Consider the following 24045-nt stretch of genomic DNA (forward strand, 5'->3'; position numbering starts at 1 on the left):
AAGTGAAGCAGGTAGAGAAATTACTTGCGAAAAACCAAAGTCCCGAAAGTCTCCTAAGTAAATGCATTTTGATATTCTGCTCAAAACTATGGTCCCTGTTGCAATTAGAATATCAGTTGATAAAGAAAATACAGTATTCCAAACAAGATCTCATCTATGATCTGTATTTATTGGAATAACTTGCTTCAAGTAATTTGATACCCCATCTGATGTACTGTGTTCAGTTTTGTGAGCTCCTGAAAATATACTGGCCTTGCCAGATTAATCAGCATGGTATCACAATTTAGTGGGTTAAATTGTGTGGAGAGATGACATAAAGCTAGTTATATTCCTTAGAATTTAGTTGGTTGCTGGATGATCTAGTCATGGTGAAAATGATTAAGGCATTTGATAGGGTAGATATAGATTAATTATTTCTTCTTGCAGTAGAAATCCAGAACAAGGGGGTCAGAATCTTGAAATTAAAACTAGGCCACTTAGATTGATAGGCGCACTTTCACACAAAAGTTAGTGCAAATTTGGGTCACTCTAATGCTGCAGGGGCTGGATCAATGAAAATGCCCAAGACTGAGCCTGATAGACAGCGAGCAAGGCTTTCAAGGGATTTGGAACAAAGGTAGGTAAGTAGTGTTGAGATACAGATCAGACAAACAATGAGCATGGCAGGACATACTCTCAAAGGGCTGAGCAGTTTACTCCAGCTCCTATAATACTGATATGAAGGGCAATATACTATGACAGCTTCACAACTATAGAACACAAACCAACCAAAATATTTTTCACCTTTCCAAATGAGATGGTATGTACAACTGATTTCTCTTGCCTATTCGTGCACACAAATTAATATTTTTCTGAAGAAAGCTAATCTATTTTTGTTTAGCTGATACCCTATTCATTTGAATATTAGTCATAATATTTAACATTGTATTTATAATATTTTCGTTTTGATCTCAGTACAATGGCACATTGCTATTGTCGAAAATATGAAGCAATTTTTTCTGATTCACCAGTTTACAGACATATTTCTGTCACAATAACGTATGATGTTAAAATCTAGAGAAAATGGTTCATTTATGTTGGTACACAATAACTCCAGAACAAGCGCCGTCTGCAATAGACCTCTGAGAAAAGAACTAGGCTATTTGTTTCAAATATACACATTCAAATTCACATTCCCTGTTCTGGTTGAATTTTAAAAGGTATTTTCAGCCGCCCTTGTTCCAAATTGAGTAATCTACCTGAAGCTATCGTACGAGTCAGAGAACTTCAACAGGTCGAATTCACACTGAATTTCAGCACTGCAAATTTCCTATTTACGAGCGTGAGGCCGCTATGTCTCCGACTGCTGCAAATGTATACATCATAGAATGGTAAAGTACAGGTGGAGACCATTCATCCCTTAGCCCTTTGAAAGAACTATCCAATTAATTTCACTACCTTTTGAAAGTTACAATTTCATCTGCTTCCACCACACTTCCAAACAGCACAGTCGGAGGGAAGGTGGTGGCGCAGTGGTATTGTCACTGGACATGTGACCAAAGACCCAGGGCAATGCTCTGTGGTCCCAGGTTCAAATCCCACCAGGGCAGATCGTGAAACCTGAATTCAATAAAATCTGGAGTTAAAAGCCAGATCTAGAATTAAAAGATGACCATGAAACCATTGCCGATTGTTGTAAACTATTACAGAAGTACTTGAATAGTCAGGTAATTTGCTGATTAAGAGAGATTGGCAGCAGGGTAGCATGGTGGTTAGCATAAATGCTTCACAGCTCCAGGGTCCCAGGTTCGATTCCCGGCTGGGTCACTGTCTGTGTGGAGTCTGCACGTCCTCCCCCTGTGTGCGTGGGTTTCCTCCGGGTGCTCCGGTTTCCTCCCACAGTCCAAAGATGTGCGGGTTAGGTGGATTGGCCATGCTAAATTGCCCGTAGTGTCCTAATAAAAAAAAAGTAAGGTTAAGGGGGGGGTTGTTGGGTTACGGGTATAGGGTGGATACGTGGGTTCGAGTAGGGTGATCATGGCTCGGCACAACATTGAGGGCCGAAGGGCCTGTTCTGTGCTGTACTGTTCTATGTTCTATGATCCGCATGTGGCTGAGTCTGCGGATCACGCATTGCACTCATCAGAATCTCAGAACTCATCGAACCAGAGTGGAAGCAAATCATTTTTTTTGCTTTCTACTTTTAGTCTTTTTTAAAATAAATTTAGAGACTCCAATTATTTTTTTCCAATAGAGGGGAAATTTAGCATGGTCAATCGACCTACCCTGCACATCTTTGTGTTGTAGGGGTGAGAACGACACAGATATAAGGAGAATGTGTAAACTCCACACGGACAGAGACCCGTATCCAGGATCGAGCCCGGGAGCTCGGCGTCGTGAGGCAGCAGTGCTAACCACTGCGCCACCCTAGAGTGGAAGCAAATCATATCCAATCCCGAGGGCCTGCCGAAGAGACCCAAGGATATCTTCTGAAAATTGATCCCAATCACGTGGCACTGATAATTCCAGTAAAGCACCACCTATTTGGTCCAGGCATTCTATAAATTAACCAGACGTTGGATATGTAGAGGCATGTATTGGTTGAGGAGCAAGGGCTTACCCTGTAGGTCTCATCTAAAATCCTAAATCTTGAGAACTAGCAGCAAAAATGCTAATATGAAATAGAATCCTACTCCAGATTTTCATTAACATGAAAAACCAAAAACAGAACCTAGTCCACAGATCCAAGACCAAATAATATTTCCCCATTTTTTTGTTATTGCCGTCATGAAATCCATTGGTCCGTGGATATTACACAATTTAAAGACATGGGATTTTCCAATGCTGAATGACTCCTGCCTAGTAGCAAGGGTGGGATCTGCTGGGGGTGTTTTGTTAGGTCCCTAGAACAGTTAGAAGGTGTGCGCATAATTCTGCAAGGTGTCAGTTTGAGGCAGTCTGCTAGCCCAAGAAGTGCAACAGAGACACAGGGACAGAAATAGGTCCTGTTAAGTTAAAAGAAAGGAGCAAAGAAATAGGCTCTGAATTAAAGAAAGAGCTGCAGATAGCGGATTGACTCCATACTGTACTGTGGGCTGCAAGGGAAAAGGTACCCCATTGAAGTAATGTTGTTCTGCTTGCCACGGCCATAGCTCTGAAAGTGTGATGGTAAGCTAGCAATGAGTCATTCAGGAATCCAGACTGAAGGAGTCTCATAGGGCGGGAATGAAATCCTGTGAGGCGGTCCATTGTTAAAGCCATTTGAGTGGGAGCGATCTTTGGATAGAAATCCAAAGCAGGATCGTCAAAGGCGGAGATTGACAACACTTGAAAGACAACATTTCAGTGTATTTGTTTGAGACTAAAGGTGAGACTAATGTTTAGGTGATTTCTTGAGAAATCTATGGACTCTGCCTTGGTTGCATCTGCCATTTACTCAGTAGTGTGATGTGTTTGACCACAGTTTGTCTGTTAATTCAAATGTACCTCATACTTAACCCCTGAACGTTATTGAGTACAACATACATGCTGCAAATTATTTAATCTTTGTGAACTTGCATACCAAAGCTTACTTTTGTGTGCTCAGAACCCATGGGATCTTATGACTTTGTTGCAAATGTAGGTCCTCCCCGCCCCCCCAAAATGCCCCAGGGTTCAGCTAAGGATCGTAACACTGGCCGCTTTCCAATACCGTGCCAATTTACAATGGAATATATCTGGTACTAATTCAAGGAGCCTTATATCTGGAATCTTAAAAGTATTCCAATAAATGCCAAATGCATTTACTGAATTCCCTTCCTCAATCAAATAATTGAAAAAATAATCAAAGACCCCTTCCACCCGGCTTGCTCACTCTTCCAAATTCTTCTATCGGGCAAGAGATACAAAAGTCTGAGAACACGCACTAACAGATTTAAAAACAGCTTCTTCCCCGCTGTTACCGGACTCCCATGGACTTACCTCATTAATACTACACTCCTGTATGCTTCACCCAATGCCTGTGTCTAGGTATTTACATTGTGTGCCTTGTGTTGCCCTATTATGTATTTTCTTTTCATGTACTTAAATGATCTGTTTGAGCTGCACACAGAAAAATACTTTTCACTGTACCTCGGTACACATGACAATAAACATATCCAATCCACTCTAGTTCCTTACTCTCAGAATCCAGAATATTTGAGACAATTTTTCCTTCTAAATATATGTAATTTCTTACAATCGCTCTGCTCTTCAGCTCAGTATTGGCAGGAATCCTGCAAAATGCTTGATGATTCCCATACCACTATTAGGTGATTTACTATATTCATACTGGGGTAATATTCACCGCTATCCAGTCACCACTTGCATTTATGGAACTTTAAAAAATATTAACAATACATCATCTAGCTCAGTTGATTTGTAGACATGCAATTCATTGAATTTCTTGAGAACACATGTTTTGCTGATATTTGCACATTGCTCTAGATTTTCTTTACCTTCTCTTTGGGCTCATTTTAATGCAATTCAATCAAAATTTAGATTGCTTTCTTCTTCTTTCTAGTTATCTATTCATTTGTGTTTAACTCTGGGACTCTGTTCATTAATTGTGCCTTCTTGCCTTCTCAAAAGACAAAATCATGTTTCAAAATGTTTCATTGCTGCAAAAAGCAGGCACTTCAGGTTGGTTTATTTTTGATTAAGCCATAGTATATGTGGAGGCAAAATGTAATTCTGTGGTTAAGATGCCTTAACAAGTAGAGATCAGGCAGACTACTTAATTTCTTAATTTGAAGGCTCTGCAAAACAAAAGCCTTTCAATTCAAGTCAATTAACTGGTTTATCTGTTTAAACCTTTAATTACATAGTTGAAAGCTATGCAAATTAACTGAACAAAGTATTGGTCATTTTGTGAATGACTGATTACCTGCAAATATACTAGTTCTTTTTATTTGGTACCTCAAGGACAAAAGTGTTTGCCGTAAGAAATATTAATTATCTTAGATGTTTGTAGTAGACATTGTAACTACAATAATCAGGTACCTTGCATACCGAGAACCCCTATTCCTTTACTTTGAGCACAAGATTGGTTTACACAACTTAACTGATGAGAAGCTGACCGTTGTATTGGCATGAGAAAAAGGTACATAGAAAAGTATGACTCTCAATCAAGACATTTGCACTGTTCTCCAGGGTCCACAGAGGTTCTCAGACTGTCAAAGTTGACTGTCAACACCCAGATCAACAATGCTTTGGCAGTTTTCAGAACATTTTTGGATATTTAACCAGGATCTAGATCCCAAGGCCAAAAACAAATCAGCTTTTGATACCACAGCCCCCAAGCATATTCCAGAACTCTTCATAAGAAGTTATCTCTTCATTCATTAATTAACTAAACAATTCTACAGGAACATGTCCTATATTCTCACAGCTCCTCTTATAGTGGAGTGCTAGGCTGACCTCAGGCATCACTGTGCGGAGTCTGCACATGCTCCCCGTGTGTGCGTGGTTTTTTTTTTTAAACGGGTGCTCCGGTTTCCTCCCACAGTCCAAAGATGTGCAGGTTAGGTGGATTGGACATGATAAATTGCCCTTAGTGTCCAAAATTGCCCTTAGTGTTGGGTGGGGTTACTGGGTTATGGGGATAGGGTGGAGGTGTTGACCTTGGGTAGGGTGCTCTTTCCAGGAGCCAGTGCACACTCGATGGGCTGAATGGCCTCCTTCTGCACTGTAAATTCTATGATCTATGATCACCCTCCAAAATAATTCTTCCCCTTTGCTCCCATTCCACAGCTACAAGTTGTCAAACATTATACTGTCCACTTAATTTTGCTTAATTGAAAGCTAAGTAGAACGGTACCCTGCTCATGTATAAAACAAAACCCATATTTCCACTCAACCTATTCAACCTATTTTTCTTTTTCAGCGGCATCCTGGCCTGCTGTGCATTTTCTGCTTATCCAATCTTATTGAAGTGTTTTAGGCCTTAGAGTTGTTAATCTATTAATAAAACCACTAAATTAGATTATATTTTGTTTCAATGTCAGCATGCAAGCCGATAGTTCTTGAATTTGGCACACCTGGGTTGCCTACACAAAAGTGTGCTCTGAACACCAGCAGTAGAATTATTTCCAATCCACAAACTAGATCTCCCTGTTACTTTAATTTATTTGTTGCCTTGAGTTCCTTTTGCAGTTACTTGATTATGCCACTTGATGGAGCACCACACAATTGTTCCGCTTCAAATAAACCACATTAATCCTTCTAATCTCTTCAGAGGATCAAGTTGGGAGTTATGGCTGTAATCTGGGTTCTTGTGTGGACAATATGTGAATTTAAGTTGTCTTAAGACGACAAGTGGAAAAACTACATTATTATTCAGAAACAAATGCCTTAAAGTGAAAACAAATTTGGACATGTCAAGTTGAAAAAAAAATGCATTTTATTACCACTCTTGCAGTTTTAATATCCTTTTCTGAAAAGGAGGAAAACCGTATTTGGGTATTTTTTACTAGAACGTGCTCTGCAAAATCCATACAATTCATACTTATTCTGTTTAAGTGTGGCTATCAAAATCCATACTTATTCTTTCAGCTATTTGGGGAGGTCTTTCATCACACACCTATTCGACCACTCTAACTATTCTTCTGTCCCTAACCTTATCAACATTTTATTTAATCTGCTGAGATGTAAACTAACAATATCAAGTCACACCTCCCAACCTGCGAAGTTTAAAACTAAGGGACAAAGGAACCAAAAATCAGGGACAAATAAACAAAATAAAAATCAGACTATATGGTGCTGTGAGCATTCAAATTACATGCAGCATATATCATTTTGGGCTCATCCACTGTTTGAGGGGTGGAGTTCTGCAAGTTCAAGTTGTGCACTTAATTGTATGGTACATGATAAATAATCTTTGAAATGCTAATTTGTCATTTGCACACTCTGCAGAGGAGTTAGCATGTTATTGTATTGCAATATTTGGTTTATACCCTTAAATGATGTACCTATCAAAATACAATAATTGACAATGTTAGTTCAAAGAAAAAAACAAGCATTTTAAACTTATTCATCTGCCAACCTCTCATCATTCAAACCCATTTTGACTAACCATTTTAAGCTTGTAAGACAATATGATGTCGGAATGCCAAACTAAGCTTGGAAAATAGGACAATTCTCAAATTTGCTTTCAAAATTCAAACAGTTGAGTAGTTGCGAAATAAGCTAAGAGATATGACTCTCACATATCGAGTCTTAGACACACAAAACATTGACAATCATAAGTGCCACAGACAGCATAGGAAATCTTCAGAACCCTGAAGTACTTATTATTTATTACTATCCACTTTTAATTACCAATGTTTAAGAGCAGAAAGATTCCCACAAATATCCATTAAGCTAACTTGAAAGGAGAGGCGCTCAATTTTGTACTCAAGACCTATAATAAACAAGAGGTAGTTTTCCTTCCTCAAATCTTGCTTATGATTTGATATTACCACCTTACCCTGCCAGCTTCACTGCTGTGCTGAAAATGTGAGCTTGCCACTGTGCCAGGTGAACCAGGAGACAGTACAGGAGAAGAGGTGGGAGATGGGTGGAGATTACCAGTTATCAGAATCCGAATATCATTGTCAAAGTCTTCAGCAAAAATATCCTCCTCCAGAATTCCTATACCATCTGTTTATGAATAAAAAAGAAACATTGAAGCAGAACTAATGCACAAAATGAGATCCACTATAATCAAAAACATGGGACTAATATTGCATGCTTAGCTTTTGTAAAGGTGTTGCTTCAAAATACCTCAAGCAATACTTCCTTAACCATTCTATTCACCGTCACAGGCCTATGTTAATGTGGTTCTGTATGGACTGCTGGGAGGTGCACAAATAAAGCATGGGAATACTTGTCTCGCTCTCTATACGTGCACATCATCTCCTCATAGTGTACATTCATATATAGGTGTCCAGCTGTTTTTTCCCAAATTTCGTTGCAACTACATTTTGAACCAGAAATTAAGCAGAGAAGACCACCATACTGCCCAGTGTACCTACTGTGGTTATTTGAAAGAGCAGTCTTGCTTAGCCCCACAACCCTTGGCGTTTGTCCTCATTCTCAGCTCCCCGTCAAGTGGAATTAGCTCCCATCACCTTTTTGGGTAGAGTATTCCCGATTCTAAGTCAGAGTGGGGAAAAAATATTTTCTCATCTTCCCGCTAGATCTTTTGCTAATGAAATTAAATCTATGACTTTTGATTATTGACCTATTCACTAAGTTGAATAGTTATTACTCTATCTGCATCAAAACCTCCCATCACCTTGAAAACATCTATCAGGTCATCTCTTTACATTCTGTGTTCAAGGAGAACAGTCATAACTTATCCAACCTCTTCTCATAACTGAAGTTCCTTATGCCTGGCAATAGCCTGGTAAAACTCTCTAGTCCCCTTCTAAAGCCTTTGCATCCTCGCTGAGGTGGGATGCCCTGAATTGCTCACAGTATTCAAGCAGAGGCCTAACCAGCGATTTAGGTTCTTTGTTAGCATGTTACCTATTTATGCAAGTTACCTATTTATACATGCTATCGATCCCATCTTTCCCACAAGCTGCACTGAAAGTGTTAAAATGTCTGAAGAAAGTGACTCTACTGGCAATAAGCAGAGAAGACAATTTCCATCGACAGACAGGAGCGTTTTTGTGCAACATCAGTTTTCATTGGCTTCCTCGATAATCAAATATTTTGCTCCATCCAGCTTCAGCACCAAAATGTTTATAATTGGGATATTGCACATTCTGCAGCTTTAGAAACTTCAGTTGCAGGCATTACATACTTGTACTCACCTGGGTTACCAAGAACTTCCAGAGCTTCAGTATTGGCGACAACTGTAGCAGCAGATGTTGGAAAAACCAGAATGTGCGTACAGGACGCATCTTGTGGGGTATTCAGCTGAGATGTTTGCAAGTTGAGAGCTGTACCACGCCCAAACACAGAACCCATTGTGACAGCATCTTAGAGATCCACAATACAAATAATCATCAATTAGAGTTTAACTTAATGAGATACCAATTGTGCAATTACTTTGAAACTATTATGCAATGTACATTACTGCAAATATTTAAAATCTTTTCAAAAAAAAAATCCATACCAGGCATGACAACAAATGAACCCTGTGGTTCTAGGGCAACCAAGCAGGCACTGAGAATTGTGGGAGAGTCTGCTGCAGATATACCACACATTGTGCAGGTTTCCTTTAATTGTTTACTGGTAGATTGTAGCGAGCGTCGCCCAATAAGAATGCTCCAATCTGTGGAAAGATTAATTATGATTAAGAGGCATACATCCCAAACAAAGAGTTTATTTGCCAAACAAATTGGCTTAAATGCCAATCTCAATAGTCAATAATTTTTGTATTGTTGGATACATGCATCAGCAAAGGACATGCTCCTCACAAACTTTGCACGAAAATGAATGAATGGAAAATTGTGATATGTTTATCACCGACTTCCCGACATGTACCTATGAACAGCTGTAACTTCTGCACCAGAAACACTGGTTTGGAAAAGATCAGCTCCAATGTGCACATTTTTTTACTAAAACCACCCTCCGCTTTACAATTCATACCACAGTTGGTAATAATAATAATCATTATTAGTGTCACAAGTAGGCTTACATTAACATTAACACTGCAATTAAGTCACTGAAAATTCCCTAGTCGCCACACTACGGCGCCTGTTCGGTGCAGAATTCAGAATGTCCAATTCACCTAACAGCACGACTTTCGGGAGGAAACCCACGCAGGCATGGGGAGAATGTGCAGACTCCGCACAGACAATGACCCAAGCCGGGAATTGAACCTGGGACCCTGGCGCTGTGAAGCAACAGTGTTAACAGCAGCATGATAGCACAGTGGTTAATACTGTCGCTTCACAGCCCCAGGTTCGATTTCCGGCTTGGATCACTGTCTGTGGAGTCTGCACGTTCTCTCAGTGTCTGCGCAGGTTTCCTCCGGGTGCTCCACTTTCCTCCCATAAATCCCCAAAGACTTGCTTGCTAGGCAAGTTGGACATTCTGAATTCTGTACTTGAACAGGCGCCAGAATGTGGCAATTAGGGGTTTTCACAGTAACTTAATTGCAGTGTTAATGTAAGCCTACTTGTGACAATAAAGATCATTACCACCACTGTGCTACCATGCCGCTACTACACACCTACTAACATATAGGCGCTTCACTGCTATTTTACCAACAATCGCACAGATTTTTCAAAAAATTACACAACCAAGTTGATTTTTAACTTGCTCGCTGTAAAGAAAATTGCTGTCACAAAACGGTGCTGTAATGGTGAACTGTAAAAATATACTGTGTTAAACGGTGTAAAAAAACATTTTTTTTGCTTTTATTTTAATCCAATGATCAAGAAACTGAATGGATTAATTGATGTTGGAACCACTATAAAATAAACAAATTGTCTACTGTTGCATTTCATTCACATTTGTCACATAATAGTGATGGAAAAAAATAAGGACAGACTACAATTCTGAAATTCTTCTTTGATGTTTATAGTACTTAATTATTCATTCTAGTTTGAATTCAGAGTTGCCAACCTTTGAGTTCTCCATGACCTACTCTCCCCAGTCTTCCCATTACAATTCTCCATGGCAGTGACGTCATTTGCATAATTCCAACACACCATTCCCATAGTTTCTGCAAGCCGATTTTACGGGCAGGCACTTTACTTCTCCTCGACCTGAAAAACATCATGTTGTAATAATTCAACACTTGCAATTCTTGGCTAAGCAAAGCTGCTCCCTGCATCTTGTGGCATGAACAAACAGAGGAGCTTTAAAACATGCCATTACACAGATTTGTTCCAAAATTACATTAATTCAAATTTGGAGCAATTGCACCACAATTACTTAGATAAATTCAGTTTGTGTAAATGGAACCAAGCATAGAATTGTATTTGCAGAGGCCATATACCCGTAGTCTCTTCTGTCATTTTTACAGTAACTACCGATAACAAAAACATGGGTAAAACGCCACACAATACGTAAACTTCAACTGAACTTGGCAAGAGCAACAATTAAGTGGATTCTTGAACTTGTGAACAGACCTATAATTTTCAGACTCGTGCTCCTGCGTGATCCACTAACTGAGTAACCAAACCATCTATTTTCATGCTGGATCATACAATGTCAAATGTACAGGCTGCTCAGAGTTTTCAAGGTTAGTACGATGTAGTTAGCTACATCATCACATCTGAAGATGGCAGAATGCTCATCACAGTCACCTTCAGAAATGGGTGCATAATTTCTAGCTGCAGCACTACTGCATTTAGACATGTAAACAGAATATTCAATGTATTACATTTTTTGAGTCATACTCTGATAATATTACGTTTCAGTTTCTCTTTCAGTCTGAAAAAGAAATGATCAAATGGGCTGTAAATCCAGAGAAATACAGATTAAATTGGAATTTTGTCATCAGAGCAAAACAACCAGAACATTATATTGCAGCCATTTTATGTTTAATTTCTGACATTAATTAAGTGACCGCTTCTCACTTTATAAAGGCATCTTAAAGAAGAAAGGCTGGTTTTATGTACATGTAGTTGTCTAGGTTGTTTTTGACCTATTTAGATTAAATTGCAATGCAGACCCTAATGCAAAGTCAATTTGAACAAATTGTTACCTGTTTGGTACATCAATATTCAGAATGCATGTCTCCAGTAATTCCCCATGGAGGTCCGTACAGGATGCCAGTAGCCACCTCTGATCATGCGATAAACAATAACCAACAAAGAGCACATTGTACTTCTGGCTTGCCTCTCCAAATGTTTCACCTAGCTCTGTTTGTTTATCCTTAATTGGTGCCAAGATATAGGGAGGTGAATACACCTGGATAGGATGGGGACGCTGGAATTTAAAAAAAACTTTCAATTTGACAGTGCATATCAAGGGAAAAAAAATCTTTTTTTTTTTTAAATAGTGTTATTTTAGGCAGGAGATCATTAAACAGCTGGATTATTCACTGTAAGAAGGGAGGAATGTGTACACAAATCAGGTTCTCATGGTCAGTTAAAGCAATAGCAGAAGAGAACATGAAGTGGTTTGGTTAACCATTCTGTCAGTAGAGATTATGCTATGTGGAGCAGAAGAAATCAAATCAAATTGATCACAGAATTTTCACAGACTAAACAAGATTCCACAGCATCATAACATAAAAAATTCTTTCAGGAGAGGATGGCAATGGGAATTAAAAAGCATTAGACATAAGCTTACATTAAGTATGAAGCTAACAGAACACTTAAGACGACAAAAGAGTATACAAATTATTTATCTTATGGCCAGGGGTGTCCAAAACACAAATAGACATTAAGATATTAAGACATGGCATGTAAATGGAAAGTGCAATTCCATAGCAAGTTGTCAGAAGGTTAGAATGATAATTAATATCCTTAAAACTGGTATTACGCCAGAAATTTCACTCAAAGTATTTTACTTGAAGTACATATAATGGGCAGTTAGACCACTGACGTGCAATAATTAGTGCAAGAACAGTAAATATCAATTGAAGTTACAAACTAATACGCACCTCTGAATGCTTAAGGGTCATATCTATTGTGGAAGCAGGACCAAAGCCAGTTAGTGATTTAATGTGGATCTGTGTGGGAAGCGGCCGTCTGCATTGAGTGTAAACTGAGAATGCCAGTGATTTTAAGTGCTGGATATAGAAAGTGTGATCATCTTTCACTGGTTGTAGTAGATACTGGCAAGGCACAATCTGAAACAAAACAAAATGTCATGCTTCTATGCATCACATTGGGAAGTAACAGCTTTAATGCAACACTTTAAATGTAGGGTAGAAGTCAAATAGCTGGAAGCATGCTCATTTACAATACAAACACATTCTTTGTATGATGAAGGTTAGCCATTTCAATGTTTTGCATTAGTGCAAAATGATTTTAGAATAAAACAAATATTTAAGTGCTATGGAACACTTAGGAGAATTTTAAAAATTAAATATACAGTATGTAAAAAAATAAATTCCAAATTACCTGGACAGTGAATGCATTCCTCATATGCTCTGGTAGATTATCCAGCATCTCCATGTAGCACCGTAACAGGCCTAGCAGCCATCCACTAGTAAAAGATGACTCTTCTTCAGAGGAATATGTAAAAGGATCAACAAGATAGATGACGACAGCTGGTGGATATGCATTGCTGTCAGCTGATTCAGCTTCAGTTGGAATTCCTATCCGTTCCCTTTCTGTAGTACTGTAATATTAAAACATATGGATGTGAAGTGACAGTCCAACATCGGTCAATTACTTTATGACCATACATATTCCAACATTTTTTCCATCTAAAGTCTAAAAGGCACACTTCAATTTCTGTTACTTGTACTTCCTAACCTGCCCCCCTTAAATCCTAGGGCTGCTTATTATGTAGAAATAATTGTAAAAGGGCTTATCTGTGATATAATGTACATCAAAATTTCTCTAAACAAATAAATCATAGAATCCCTCCAGTGCAGGAGGTGGCCATTCAGCCCATTGAGTCTGCACTGACCCGCTGGAAGAGCATCCTACCTAGGGTCAGGTACGCACCCAATCTCCATAACCCAACACAGAGGCAATTTAGCATTGCCAATCCACCTAATCTGATCATCTTTGGACTGTGGGAGGAAACCCATGCAGACACATGGAGAAAGTGCAAACTCCACAGTCACCAGGATGGAATCGAACCTGGGTCCCTGGCGCTGTGAAGCAGCAGTGCTAACCACTGTACCACTTCTAGAAATAATTAGCAATGTCCACCTTATATCACACTTACCTCTCTTGTACTTCTTGCTGCTGTACAGAACTCTGGGTATCTGAATCTCCACTTCCACTAGGTGTACACCCTGGAGGTCTCTCCGTACTGGTACCTGTGTTACCACTCTGAGTAGCTCCAACAGTCCCACCAAATCCTGAAGAGGATGCGGTTGTCCCTGTCTGATGCAGAACTGGAGTAGTGGTTGTGGTAGTAGTGGAGGTAGTCGAAGTGGAGCTGGTACCTGTTGACCCACTTCCTATACCAGAGCTGCCAGTTGCTGCAGTACTACTGCCAGTGCTGGTTGTGGAAGTAGCTGTAGTGCCAGTTGTCACTGGCGCAGAAGTAACCCCTGTGCCCGATGACGGTCCACTGCTTCCTGTTGCTGCCTGCCCCTGGGTAACAGAAGATGTTGTTGGTTGGTGCTTAGGTGGAATTAGCAGGCTGTTGTCCAGCTGAAGTGTAGCCAGGTAAGGTGCTGGATTTTAAGGGATAAAAGGAAGATTTACAGAATTAGTGAATTTGAACAACTGTTTGTCAGCAAATCTCTCTTGTACAATCAAACAAATGCAAAAAACTGCTTTTTAAACATGACATTTAAAAAAATAAATTTAAATCAATTAATTAATCTCAACTTCACAATTTAAACTCCTCCAGCTAAGTTACAAATTAAATTAATGCACTGCAAGACTGCTGAAGTTGGTATTCTTTAATGAGAATAGGTTGCTCATTCTTTTCAGAAAGTAGAAAAATTCATTATTTTTATTTACCCAAGTGATGGCGACAGACTTGAGCATAGAGTTTTAACTTGGCAAGGTTGTCGTTCTCATCACTAACCCAGGCTTGAGAGAACCACTCATCAACAGATTCGTCTGCCAGCTTTTTTGCAGAACTCTTACCAACCCGCATAATTCCATCTCTCAATACTTTGCAGATAGGTCTATGCTCACCAAGTCTGCATGTCTGTAAATCAAAAAAATATACTCATCAATATGCAAATGCCGAGAATACTTTCGATCAAATGGGCAAGAATATGATTACAAACAATTTACTGGGCATTCCTGTTTTTCTGAAGTTCAAAGTGTACTTAAAATCCTACAAATGTCAACCACAAATGGGTATCTTCAACACAATGTTAACAAGCAGTTAATCGGAATATTCAAATGACTAAATGTTAGCTTCTTTACTTTTGTAATTTGACATACAAAAATGCATTTCACACACTCCTACTGGCATGTTTTCTACAGGGGTTTGGGGGCGGGGGGCACCATTTCCCCACCCACCCGAGCCCCCATAATACAGTTAGAGGCGGGTGGCAAAATTAGCAGCCTGCCTGCCAAAATGGAGTGTCAATTGGGCTTATTATCAAGCCAACTGATAATATGTTGCCCATACCATAAAAGGATTGGCGTTGGGCAGGAATGGGCTACCCAATTTTTAAAAAATTATTTGGAAGACAGGAAGGGGTGAGTTCTAGCTTTTGAACCCCAATGTTCTTCCTACCTGCCAGCTATATCAAACCCACAACCCCTCCGCAACAAGCCTATCACCTCCCAGCCAAGGCCCTGGACATATCGGTTTCCAGGGATCCATTGGGCTGCCTTCTGCTTCCTAGTTACAGTTCCAGCAGCGCCCACTGACGCGTTCTGCCAGGACTGGTGAAGCTATCTCTCAAGGATGGGACTTCCTCCCTCGTGAAGGGCAGAGGTTCCACAGCATCCCGTTTAGCCCACTGAAGTGCATTATGGCTGCGGGAGGTCTGGCCAAGTGGAGTCCCAGTCACTGAGTGTCTTTAAGACAGAGATGGATAGGTTCTTGAATAATGGGATCAGTGGTTATGGAGAGAAGGCAGGAGAATGGGATGAGAAACGTATAGGCCATGATTGAATGGTGGAGCAGACTTTGGGCCAAAGAGCCAAATTCTGCTCTTATGGCACATGTGGCGTGGGTCCACCATCAGCCGCAATGCCCCCCGCACTCCTTGTGCATAATATTCTGCCCATAATGTATTTCTATTAGTTCAAATTTGCTGTTTGTATTTGAAGTTGTCAAGCAAGTTTGAACTAAGCATGGAATTCACAGTACAGCTGCATTACCCACTCACAGTTAAAGTTTCAGACCAAAAAGTTCCCAGTTGTGGAGTTTTAATTCCAAAATACATTAGACTACTTCAAATGAAATGCATCAAATAAAAATTCCTAAAAATGTAAAACAATTCATTGCTGCTGTTGCATGACCAATAACCTTCATATTTTTGTAACAATGGTGTGAATGAGATTCAAGAATATGAATTGACTTGTAATAATTAAAACTCTTAGAATTTTCTTGAAACTCTGTTACAGCAATATTCATACTGTATAGTTCTATATATTTTCTTCATGCTGGTAAGCATTTATTCTGACCTCATATACAGCGCTAAGATCCCTGAAGAAATTTTTGGCTCCAGTGAGCAAGGCCTCATTTTCTGGACAGACCACAATGTAGGCTACGTCACGCTGAGAACCGTATGGTTCAAGAAGCAGCTTCTCCCAAAAGGGCAGTGCAAAAGGAGAGATCATCAGGAAGTCTTTATCGTAGCCCAGAAGCAGTGTGGGAATAGGAAGTGGCTCTGGTGATTCTTCTGAACCTGAACAAAAGAGAATGGGGGAACATGAAGCTTTTTGAGGTAATGCCAAGGCAATGTGCAAATAAACATTTTTATATGACAAGATATTTCTCATTTATCGTGGCATCATTAAATATAACTTTTAAACAGCCAGCAGAATAATTTTTACTTATTGACATTTGTTAGTATCTCAGATCATCTTTAAAACAATGTTTACAAGTTACCACATGTCTAATTGGAGTTGTGCAATATTTTGAACACTTCCCATTACCTCTATTGTTTTGCTTTGGTAACCTTTTACAAATATGAGACATGGATATGGCTCATCAAGTTTTGTTGTGCACATGAAATCCAATGCTACACTGAATATCAGAACAAACAATGTAGTATCAGGTCATACTGCCCAACTAGCTGGTATGCTCCATAGCCTTCTTCCATTTGACAAAGAGTCATCCAGACTCAAAACGTTAGCTCCGTTCTCTCTCCACAGATGCTGTAAGACCTGTTGAACTTATCCAGTATTTTCTGTTTTTGTTCTTATAGATGCCAGCATCTGTAGTAATTGGCTTTTATCTTCTATTTCTTCTACCTCATCTCAGCCTCTCAACATAGCTTTTTATTCCCTTTTCTTGTGCATACGTTGTGTTGACTTTTGAAAGCCTCTTAAGCTATTTGACTCAACAATTTCCTGTGGTAGCAAGTTCCACATTCTAATCTGCCCATAATGCATCAAATGAGGAGATTTCTCCTCATTTCGCCACTGGATTTATAAGTAACTATATCATATTTATGGCCCCAAGTGTTAAGATTCTCTCCATGTCAACCCCGTTCAGGCCATTCATAATTTGAAAGCCCTCTATTGGTCGCCTCTAAGTTCTCTTTTTTTTTGGAAGGACAAAGACATGCATTCTGACATCTCTAATCGCTCAGTTCTATTACCATCCTTGTACATCGCTTTTACATTTTCATCATGTAATTTTCTAAAATCTTCCTGTATCATGTTCTTCCGTGTTACCTATACTCTACATCAGTTTGGTATCTTCTCCAAATTTTTGATGCAAGGTGATGGCTACAAAATCACCAATATAAATTACGAGTAACAGCGGTACTGTGGAGTCACATTTTTTAAATCTTCCATCTGAATAATGGCCTTTTCTTTTTTATTATTTTACCTAATTTGCGATTCATTCAACTGTTTGTTCTCAGGTTCCACATATCCAAACTTTTGTAACAAGCCTATCTTGTGATGCCTTACCCAGGACCTTTTGAAAATGACATCTCCTGCATTTATCCTCTTCTATTCTTTCGGTTATCTCTCAACAATTCTTTAGTTAAACGTGGCTTACACACTTTTAGAATTAATGCTGGCTGTTTTATGATATTTTCTGCCTCTTGGTGCTCTTCAATCACTTACTTTATTCATTAATTAATCTTTAGTTAGCACTGCTACTTCACCATCCATCCGAAAATGCTTTCTATCTTGCAATATTTGGTTGCCAATCCTGATCTCTCTGCAGTCTAGATTCAGCCATCCTAGTAAAAGAGCATCCTCTCCTCAAATTATTGCCTACAATTCATCCATTTTTTTCAATATTTTTATGGGATATGGGCATCGCTAGCCAGACCTACATTTAATAATAATAATAATCATCTTTATTAGTGGCACAAGTAAGCTTACATTAACACTGCAATGAAGTTACTGGGAAAATCCCCTAGTCACCACACTCCGGCGCCTGTTCAGGTACAAGGAGAATGCAGAATGTCAAATTCACCCAAGAAGCACGTGTTTCAGGACTTGTGGGAGGAAACCGGAGTTCCCGGAGGAAACCCACGCAGGCACAGGGAGAATGTGCAGACTCCGCAGTGACCCAAGCCGGAAATTGAACCCGGGTCCCTGGGACTGTGCAATAGTGCTAACCATTGTGCGACCGAATAATTGTTCTTGAGGTGGTGGTGACGGTCAACCGTCTTCTTGAACCCCTGCAATCCACGAGGTGCAGATACACTCGCAGTGCTGCTAGGAAGGGAACTCCAAACGTTTGATCCAGCAGTGAGGAATGGTGATATAGTTGCAGGTCAGAATGGTGCAGATCTTGAAGAGGATCTTGCAGATTGTTGTGTCCCAGTGCATCTACTCCCCTTGTCTATCTGGGTGGTAGAGGTTGCGGGTTTGGAAAGAGACTTGCGAAGTTGCAACGTCACATCCTGAACATACACTTATCGGTGGTGGAGTGAGTGAATGCTTCGGTTGGCAGAGGGAGTGCTAATTAAGCAGACAGCTTCGTCCTGGATGGTTTTGAGCTTCTTCCGAGTTGTTAGGCCTGCACTCATCCAGACAATTGGAAGTTATTCTGACACACTGCAGATTTGTCTCCTGCAGATGATAAACGGGCTTTGGAAAGTTAGGAGGCAAGTTCCTCGCTTAAGAATTCCCAGCCTCTGACCTGCTCTTGTAACCACACTACTCATATGACTAGTCCAGTTCAGTGGCAACCCCCAGATGTTGATTGTGGGGGATCCGGCGATGGTAATGCTATTAAATGTCAAGAGCAATTATTAACATTCGCTCTTCTGCCTGGCAATGGCAATTACCTGGCATTTGTGGGGTGTGAAAGTCTGGGTCTTGCTGCATATGGCACAGCCTGCTTCAATATCTGGGAAGTTGCAAACGGTATTAAACAATGCACAAAATCAGCGAACATCCCCATTTCTGATCTTACCAGTGGAGGTAACATCACTCAGAGGCAGTGGACGATGCTACAACCCTGGAGACTACATTGAGGAACTTTTGCAGTGATGTCCCAGGACTGGGGTAATTAACCTCCAAAAACCAGAACCATCTTCCTTCGTGCTAGGTATGATTCCAGCCAGTGTCAAGTTTTCCCCTAGATTCCTACTGACTTAAATTTTGCCAGGGTTCCTTAATTGGTCAAATGCTGCCTTGATGTCAAAGGCAGTCACCATTACCTCACCTCTAGAATTCAGCTCTTTTTGCTCATGTTTGGCCCAAGGCTGTAATGAGGTCAGAAGCTGGGCACTCCTGGGAGAACCTAGTTATTGCTTTGTAAATGCTGCTCAACAGCACCAGAAATCTTCTAAACCTTTGCTGATGGGATGGTATTTGGTTGGGTTGGATGTGAACAAAGAAAATTACGATGTGGAGATGCCGGCGTTGGACTGGGGTGAGCACAGTAAGAAGTCTTACAACACCGGGTTAAAGTCCAACAGGTTTGTTTCAAACACGAGCTTTCGGAGCGCAGCTCCTTCCTCAAATTACAGCACAGGAACAGGCCCTTCGGCCCTCCCAGCCTGCGCCGATCCAGGTCCTTTATCTAAACCGGTCTCCTATTTTCCAAGGTCTACTTCCCTCTGTTCCCACCCGTTCATATATCTGTCTAGATGCATCTTAAATGATGCTATCGTGCCCGCCTCTACCACCTCCGCTGGTAAAGCGTTCCAGGCACCCACCACCCTCTGCGTAAAAAACTTTCCACGCACATTTCCCTTAAACTTTCCCCCTCACCTTGAAATCGTGACCCCTTGTAACTGACACCCCCACTCTTGGGAAAAGCTCGTTGCTATCCACCCTGTCCATACCTCTCAATTTTGTAGACCTCAATCAGGTCCCCCTCAACCTCCGTCTTTCCAACGAAAACAATCCTAATCTACTCAACCTTTCTTCATAGCTAGCACCCTCCATACCAGGCAACATCCTGGTGAACCTCCTCTGCACCCTCTCCAAAGCATCCACATCCTTCTGGTAATGTGGTGACCAGAACTGCACACTGTATTCCAAATGTGTTCTGCTTTTTAGTGGACAATTTTCCACGTCGCCAGATAGATGCCAATATTGTAGTTTTACTGTAACAATTTGACTAGAGGCATGACTAAATCTGGAGCACAAATCTTTACTATTGCCACAATGCTGTCAGGAACCATGGCTTTTGCAGTATCTTGTGCCTTCATCTGTTTCTTGATATCACCGTTAGGGTTATCCATGAGTGTCCTGACATTCCAGGTCCTGAACTTCATTTTAACACCATAGGAAATAGGAACATGAATAGGCCGTCCAGCTCTCGAGCCTGCTTTGCCATTCAATAGGATCATGGCTGATCTGACATTCCTCATGTCCACTTTCCTGCCCTTTTTCCGTAACTGTTGATTCCGTGATCAAGAATCTATTCATCTCAGCCTTGAATATACACAAGGACTCGGTCTTCACAACTCTCTGTAACAAGGAGTTCTGAAGACTTGACCCTCAGAAGAAATTCCTTCAATTCCCAGTCTTAAATGGGCATCCATTTATTGTGAGACCCTTCCATGAGGGAAACATCCTCTCAGCATTTATCCTGTCAAGCCCCTTTGGAATTCGCTGTGCTTAAATGAGATTACCTCTCAACTCTTCTAAATTCCAATGAGCAGAATCCCAATCTGTTTAACCGTTGTTCATAAGACAATCCCTCAATACTGGGTATCATCCATCCTCGTGAACCTACTCTGAATCGCCCATGAAATAATATCTTTCCTTAAATAAGGGGACCAATGCTCTTCACAGTACTCCATATGTGGTCGCACCTTGTACAGTTGCAGTAAGACTTCTCTACTCTTATACTCCAACTCTCTTGAAATAAGGGCCAACATTTCATTAGCCTTCCTGATTACCTGCTGCATCTGCGTGGTAGCTTTTTGTATTTTGTGCAGAAGTACCCCAAGTCCCTTTGTGTTGCAGTTTTCTGCAGTTTTTCTCCATTTAAAAAACTGTTCTTTTGATCTCCCTTCCAAAATAAACTTCACATTTTCCCACATTATACTCCATTTGCCAACTTCTTGTCCACTTACTTAACCTATCAATATCTCTTTTAAAACAGTTTGCATCCATCTTGCAACTTGCCTTTCCACCTATTTTTGTGTCGGTTGCAAATTTGGCTATAGTACATTTGCTTCCTTCCTCCTCAACATATATTGTGAACAGTTGTGTCCCCAGCATTGATCCCTGTGGAACCCCAACCTGAAAAAGAAACCCATATCCCCTTTCCTTGCCAATATTCTACCTCCAACACCGTGGGCTCTTATCAAGGGCTCATATGACTCAACCTTTTCAGGTATCTTGTCGAACGCCTTCTGCAAATGCAACACATCTACTGGTTTGCTTCTATCCACTCTGGTTGAGACCTCCTTGAAAAACTCTAATAGGTTAGTCAGACACGATTTCCTTTTCATGAATCCATGCTGTTTCTGGTTGATTAGGTTATGATTTTCCAAATGTGCTGCTATTACTTCCGTAATAACCAATTCCAAAATTTTTCCAGCAATAGACGTTAGGTTAGTCAGCCTAGAGTTAGGCGTTTTTGCCTCCCTCCCTTCTTGAATAGGTGTGTCACATAGGAAAACTGCCAATCCTCCAGTACTTCTAAAGAATCCAAGTATTTTTGGAAAATTGCAACCTATGCATCCACCATCTCTGTAGCTACTTTTAGGATCCGAGGATGCAAGCGATCAGTGCAAGGAGACCTGTCTCCTTAACCCCATTAGTATGACCAATACTAATTATCTAGTAATGGTGATGGTATTTAATTCCTCCCCCGCATTCGTTAATATTAATGGAATGTTCAAAGTATCTTCCACCGTAAAAACTGATGCAAAATAGCTGTTTAACTCTTCTGCCATTTCCTTGTTCCCCATAACTATTTCCCCTGATTCATTTTCTAAGGGGCCTATGTTCACTTTAACCTCTCTCTTCCTTTTTGTATATTAAAACAGCTCTGGTCAGTTCCTACATTCCTCAATAGGTTGTCCTTGTAGTTTATTTTCTATTATCTTTTTAGTCCTCCTTTGCTGTTGGGGCTATCACTGACTTTTGCCTCCTTATATGCTTTTTCTTTCAATTTCATTATCTCCTTAACTTCCTTGGTTAACCACGGTTGTTTATCCCGCTCTTAAAATTGTCCCCCCTTACTGTGATTTTTTTTTTGACAGTCATGAATTACTCCTTAAATGTCTGTCACTGTTAGATTTTTGCCTTTCCTTCTAATCTATCCGCCCAGTCCACTTTAGATAACTCTATCTTCACTTCATTATTTCCCTTTATTTTTTGTTTACGACCCAAGTGGAAGCATCATAGATAAGAATTATAGAAACATGGTCACATCGAAGGTGCAGGCAGACAGATGGGTGACCGCTAGAAAGGGCAGGCAGGCAGTCAATGCAAGAATCATCTGTGGCTGTCCCCCTCTCCAACAGGTATACCGTTTTGGATACTGTTTAGGGGAATAGCCTATGGGGGAAAACAATAGCAGCCATAACACTGGGACCACAACTGGTTCTGCTGCTCCACAGGGTAGGACAAGTGCAGGAGAGTAATAGTTATAGGGGACTCTATAGTATGGAGCACAGATAGGCGCTTCTGTAAACGTGAAAGGGACTCCAGGATGGTACGTTGCCTCCCTGGTGCCAGAGTCAAGGATGTCTCTGCACGAGCACAGGTCATCCTGAAGGGGGATGGTGAATAGCCAGAAGTCATAGTACACATAGGTACTAACGACATAGGCAGGAAGAATGATGCGGTCCTGCAGAAGGAGTTCAGGGAGTTGGGCAGTAAGCCAAGAAGCAGGACCTCTAGGGTTGCAATCTCAGCATTATTTTCTGTGCCGCCTGCCAGTGAGGCTAGAAATAGGATGGTAGTGCAGCTAAACGCGTGGTGTAGGAGGGAGGGTTCAGATTTCTGGACCATTGGGATCTCTTCCGTGGCAGGTGGGACCTGTACAAGGATGGTTTGCATTTAAATTGGAGGGGCGCCGATATCGTGGCTGGGGGGTTTGCTCGAGTCACCCAGGAGGATTTAAACTAGTATGGCAGGTGTGTGATAACCAGAATGTTAGCTTAGAAGATGTAATAACTGAAGGGGAAATAGAGAACCAAAATAAGACAACAACATCACCCTCAGGCAGAGCAAAAAGGTGACAAGTGTGAGAAGGGAGGTGGTCAATGCAGGATTGAGGATGTTGTACCTAAATGCGCGCAGCATACGGAACAAGGTAAATGAGCTTGTTCCGCACATTGAAATTGGCCGGTACGATGTGGGCATCACAGAGAGTTATCTGCAAGGGCATCAGGGCTGGGATTTAAACATCCAAGGATATATGTCCTATTGTAAGCACAGGCAGATGGGCAAAGGGGCAGGGTTGCATTGTTCGTCACAAATGAAGTTAAATGATATAGGATCAGAAGGCATAGAATCGCGAAGGGTAGAGTTGAGAAATTGCAAAGGTAAAAAGACCCTGATGGGAGTTATGTACAGGCCCCCTAGCAGTAGTCAGGATGTGGGGCGGAAAATAAATCACGAGATAGAAAAGGCATGTAAAAAAGGCAATATCACATTAATCATGGCGGATTTCAATATGCAGATGGACTAGGAAAATCAGTTTGGTAATGGATCCCAAGAAAAGGAACTTGTGGAATGTCTAAGAGATGTTTTGTTTGGAGCAGCTTGTGACAGAGCCTACGAGGGAACATGCAATTCTGGATTTAGTGATGCGTAATGAGGCAGACTTGATTAGGGAACTTACGGTGAAGGAACCTTTAGGGAGCAGTGACCACAATATGATAGAATTTACCCTGCAGTTTGAAAGGGAGAAGCTGCAATCAGATGTAATGGCCTTATAATTAAATAAGGG

The 24045-nt window shown here is 40.7% G+C and overlaps 1 protein-coding gene across 1 annotated transcript in view; it reads right to left on the minus strand.

The window, feature by feature from the left end:
* The window catches only part of LOC119962803 (mediator of RNA polymerase II transcription subunit 13-like), a 311329-nt gene that overhangs the window by 3491 nt on the left and 283793 nt on the right, over positions 1-24045 (minus strand). Inside the window, exons 19-28 of the mRNA XM_038790899.1 lie at positions 16170-16393; positions 14538-14730; positions 13789-14245; positions 13011-13230; positions 12548-12736; positions 11645-11868; positions 10558-10700; positions 9101-9259; positions 8796-8963; positions 7463-7635 (exon numbers count right to left, since the gene is read on the minus strand). Coding sequence (XP_038646827.1) covers positions 7463-7635; positions 8796-8963; positions 9101-9259; positions 10558-10700; positions 11645-11868; positions 12548-12736; positions 13011-13230; positions 13789-14245; positions 14538-14730; positions 16170-16393 — 2150 coding nt within the window. The remainder of the gene's footprint in view (positions 1-7462; positions 7636-8795; positions 8964-9100; positions 9260-10557; positions 10701-11644; positions 11869-12547; positions 12737-13010; positions 13231-13788; positions 14246-14537; positions 14731-16169; positions 16394-24045) is intronic.

This window comes from Scyliorhinus canicula, chromosome 1 (assembly GCF_902713615.1).
Source record: "Scyliorhinus canicula chromosome 1, sScyCan1.1, whole genome shotgun sequence".
Lineage (NCBI taxonomy): Eukaryota > Metazoa > Chordata > Chondrichthyes > Carcharhiniformes > Scyliorhinidae > Scyliorhinus > Scyliorhinus canicula.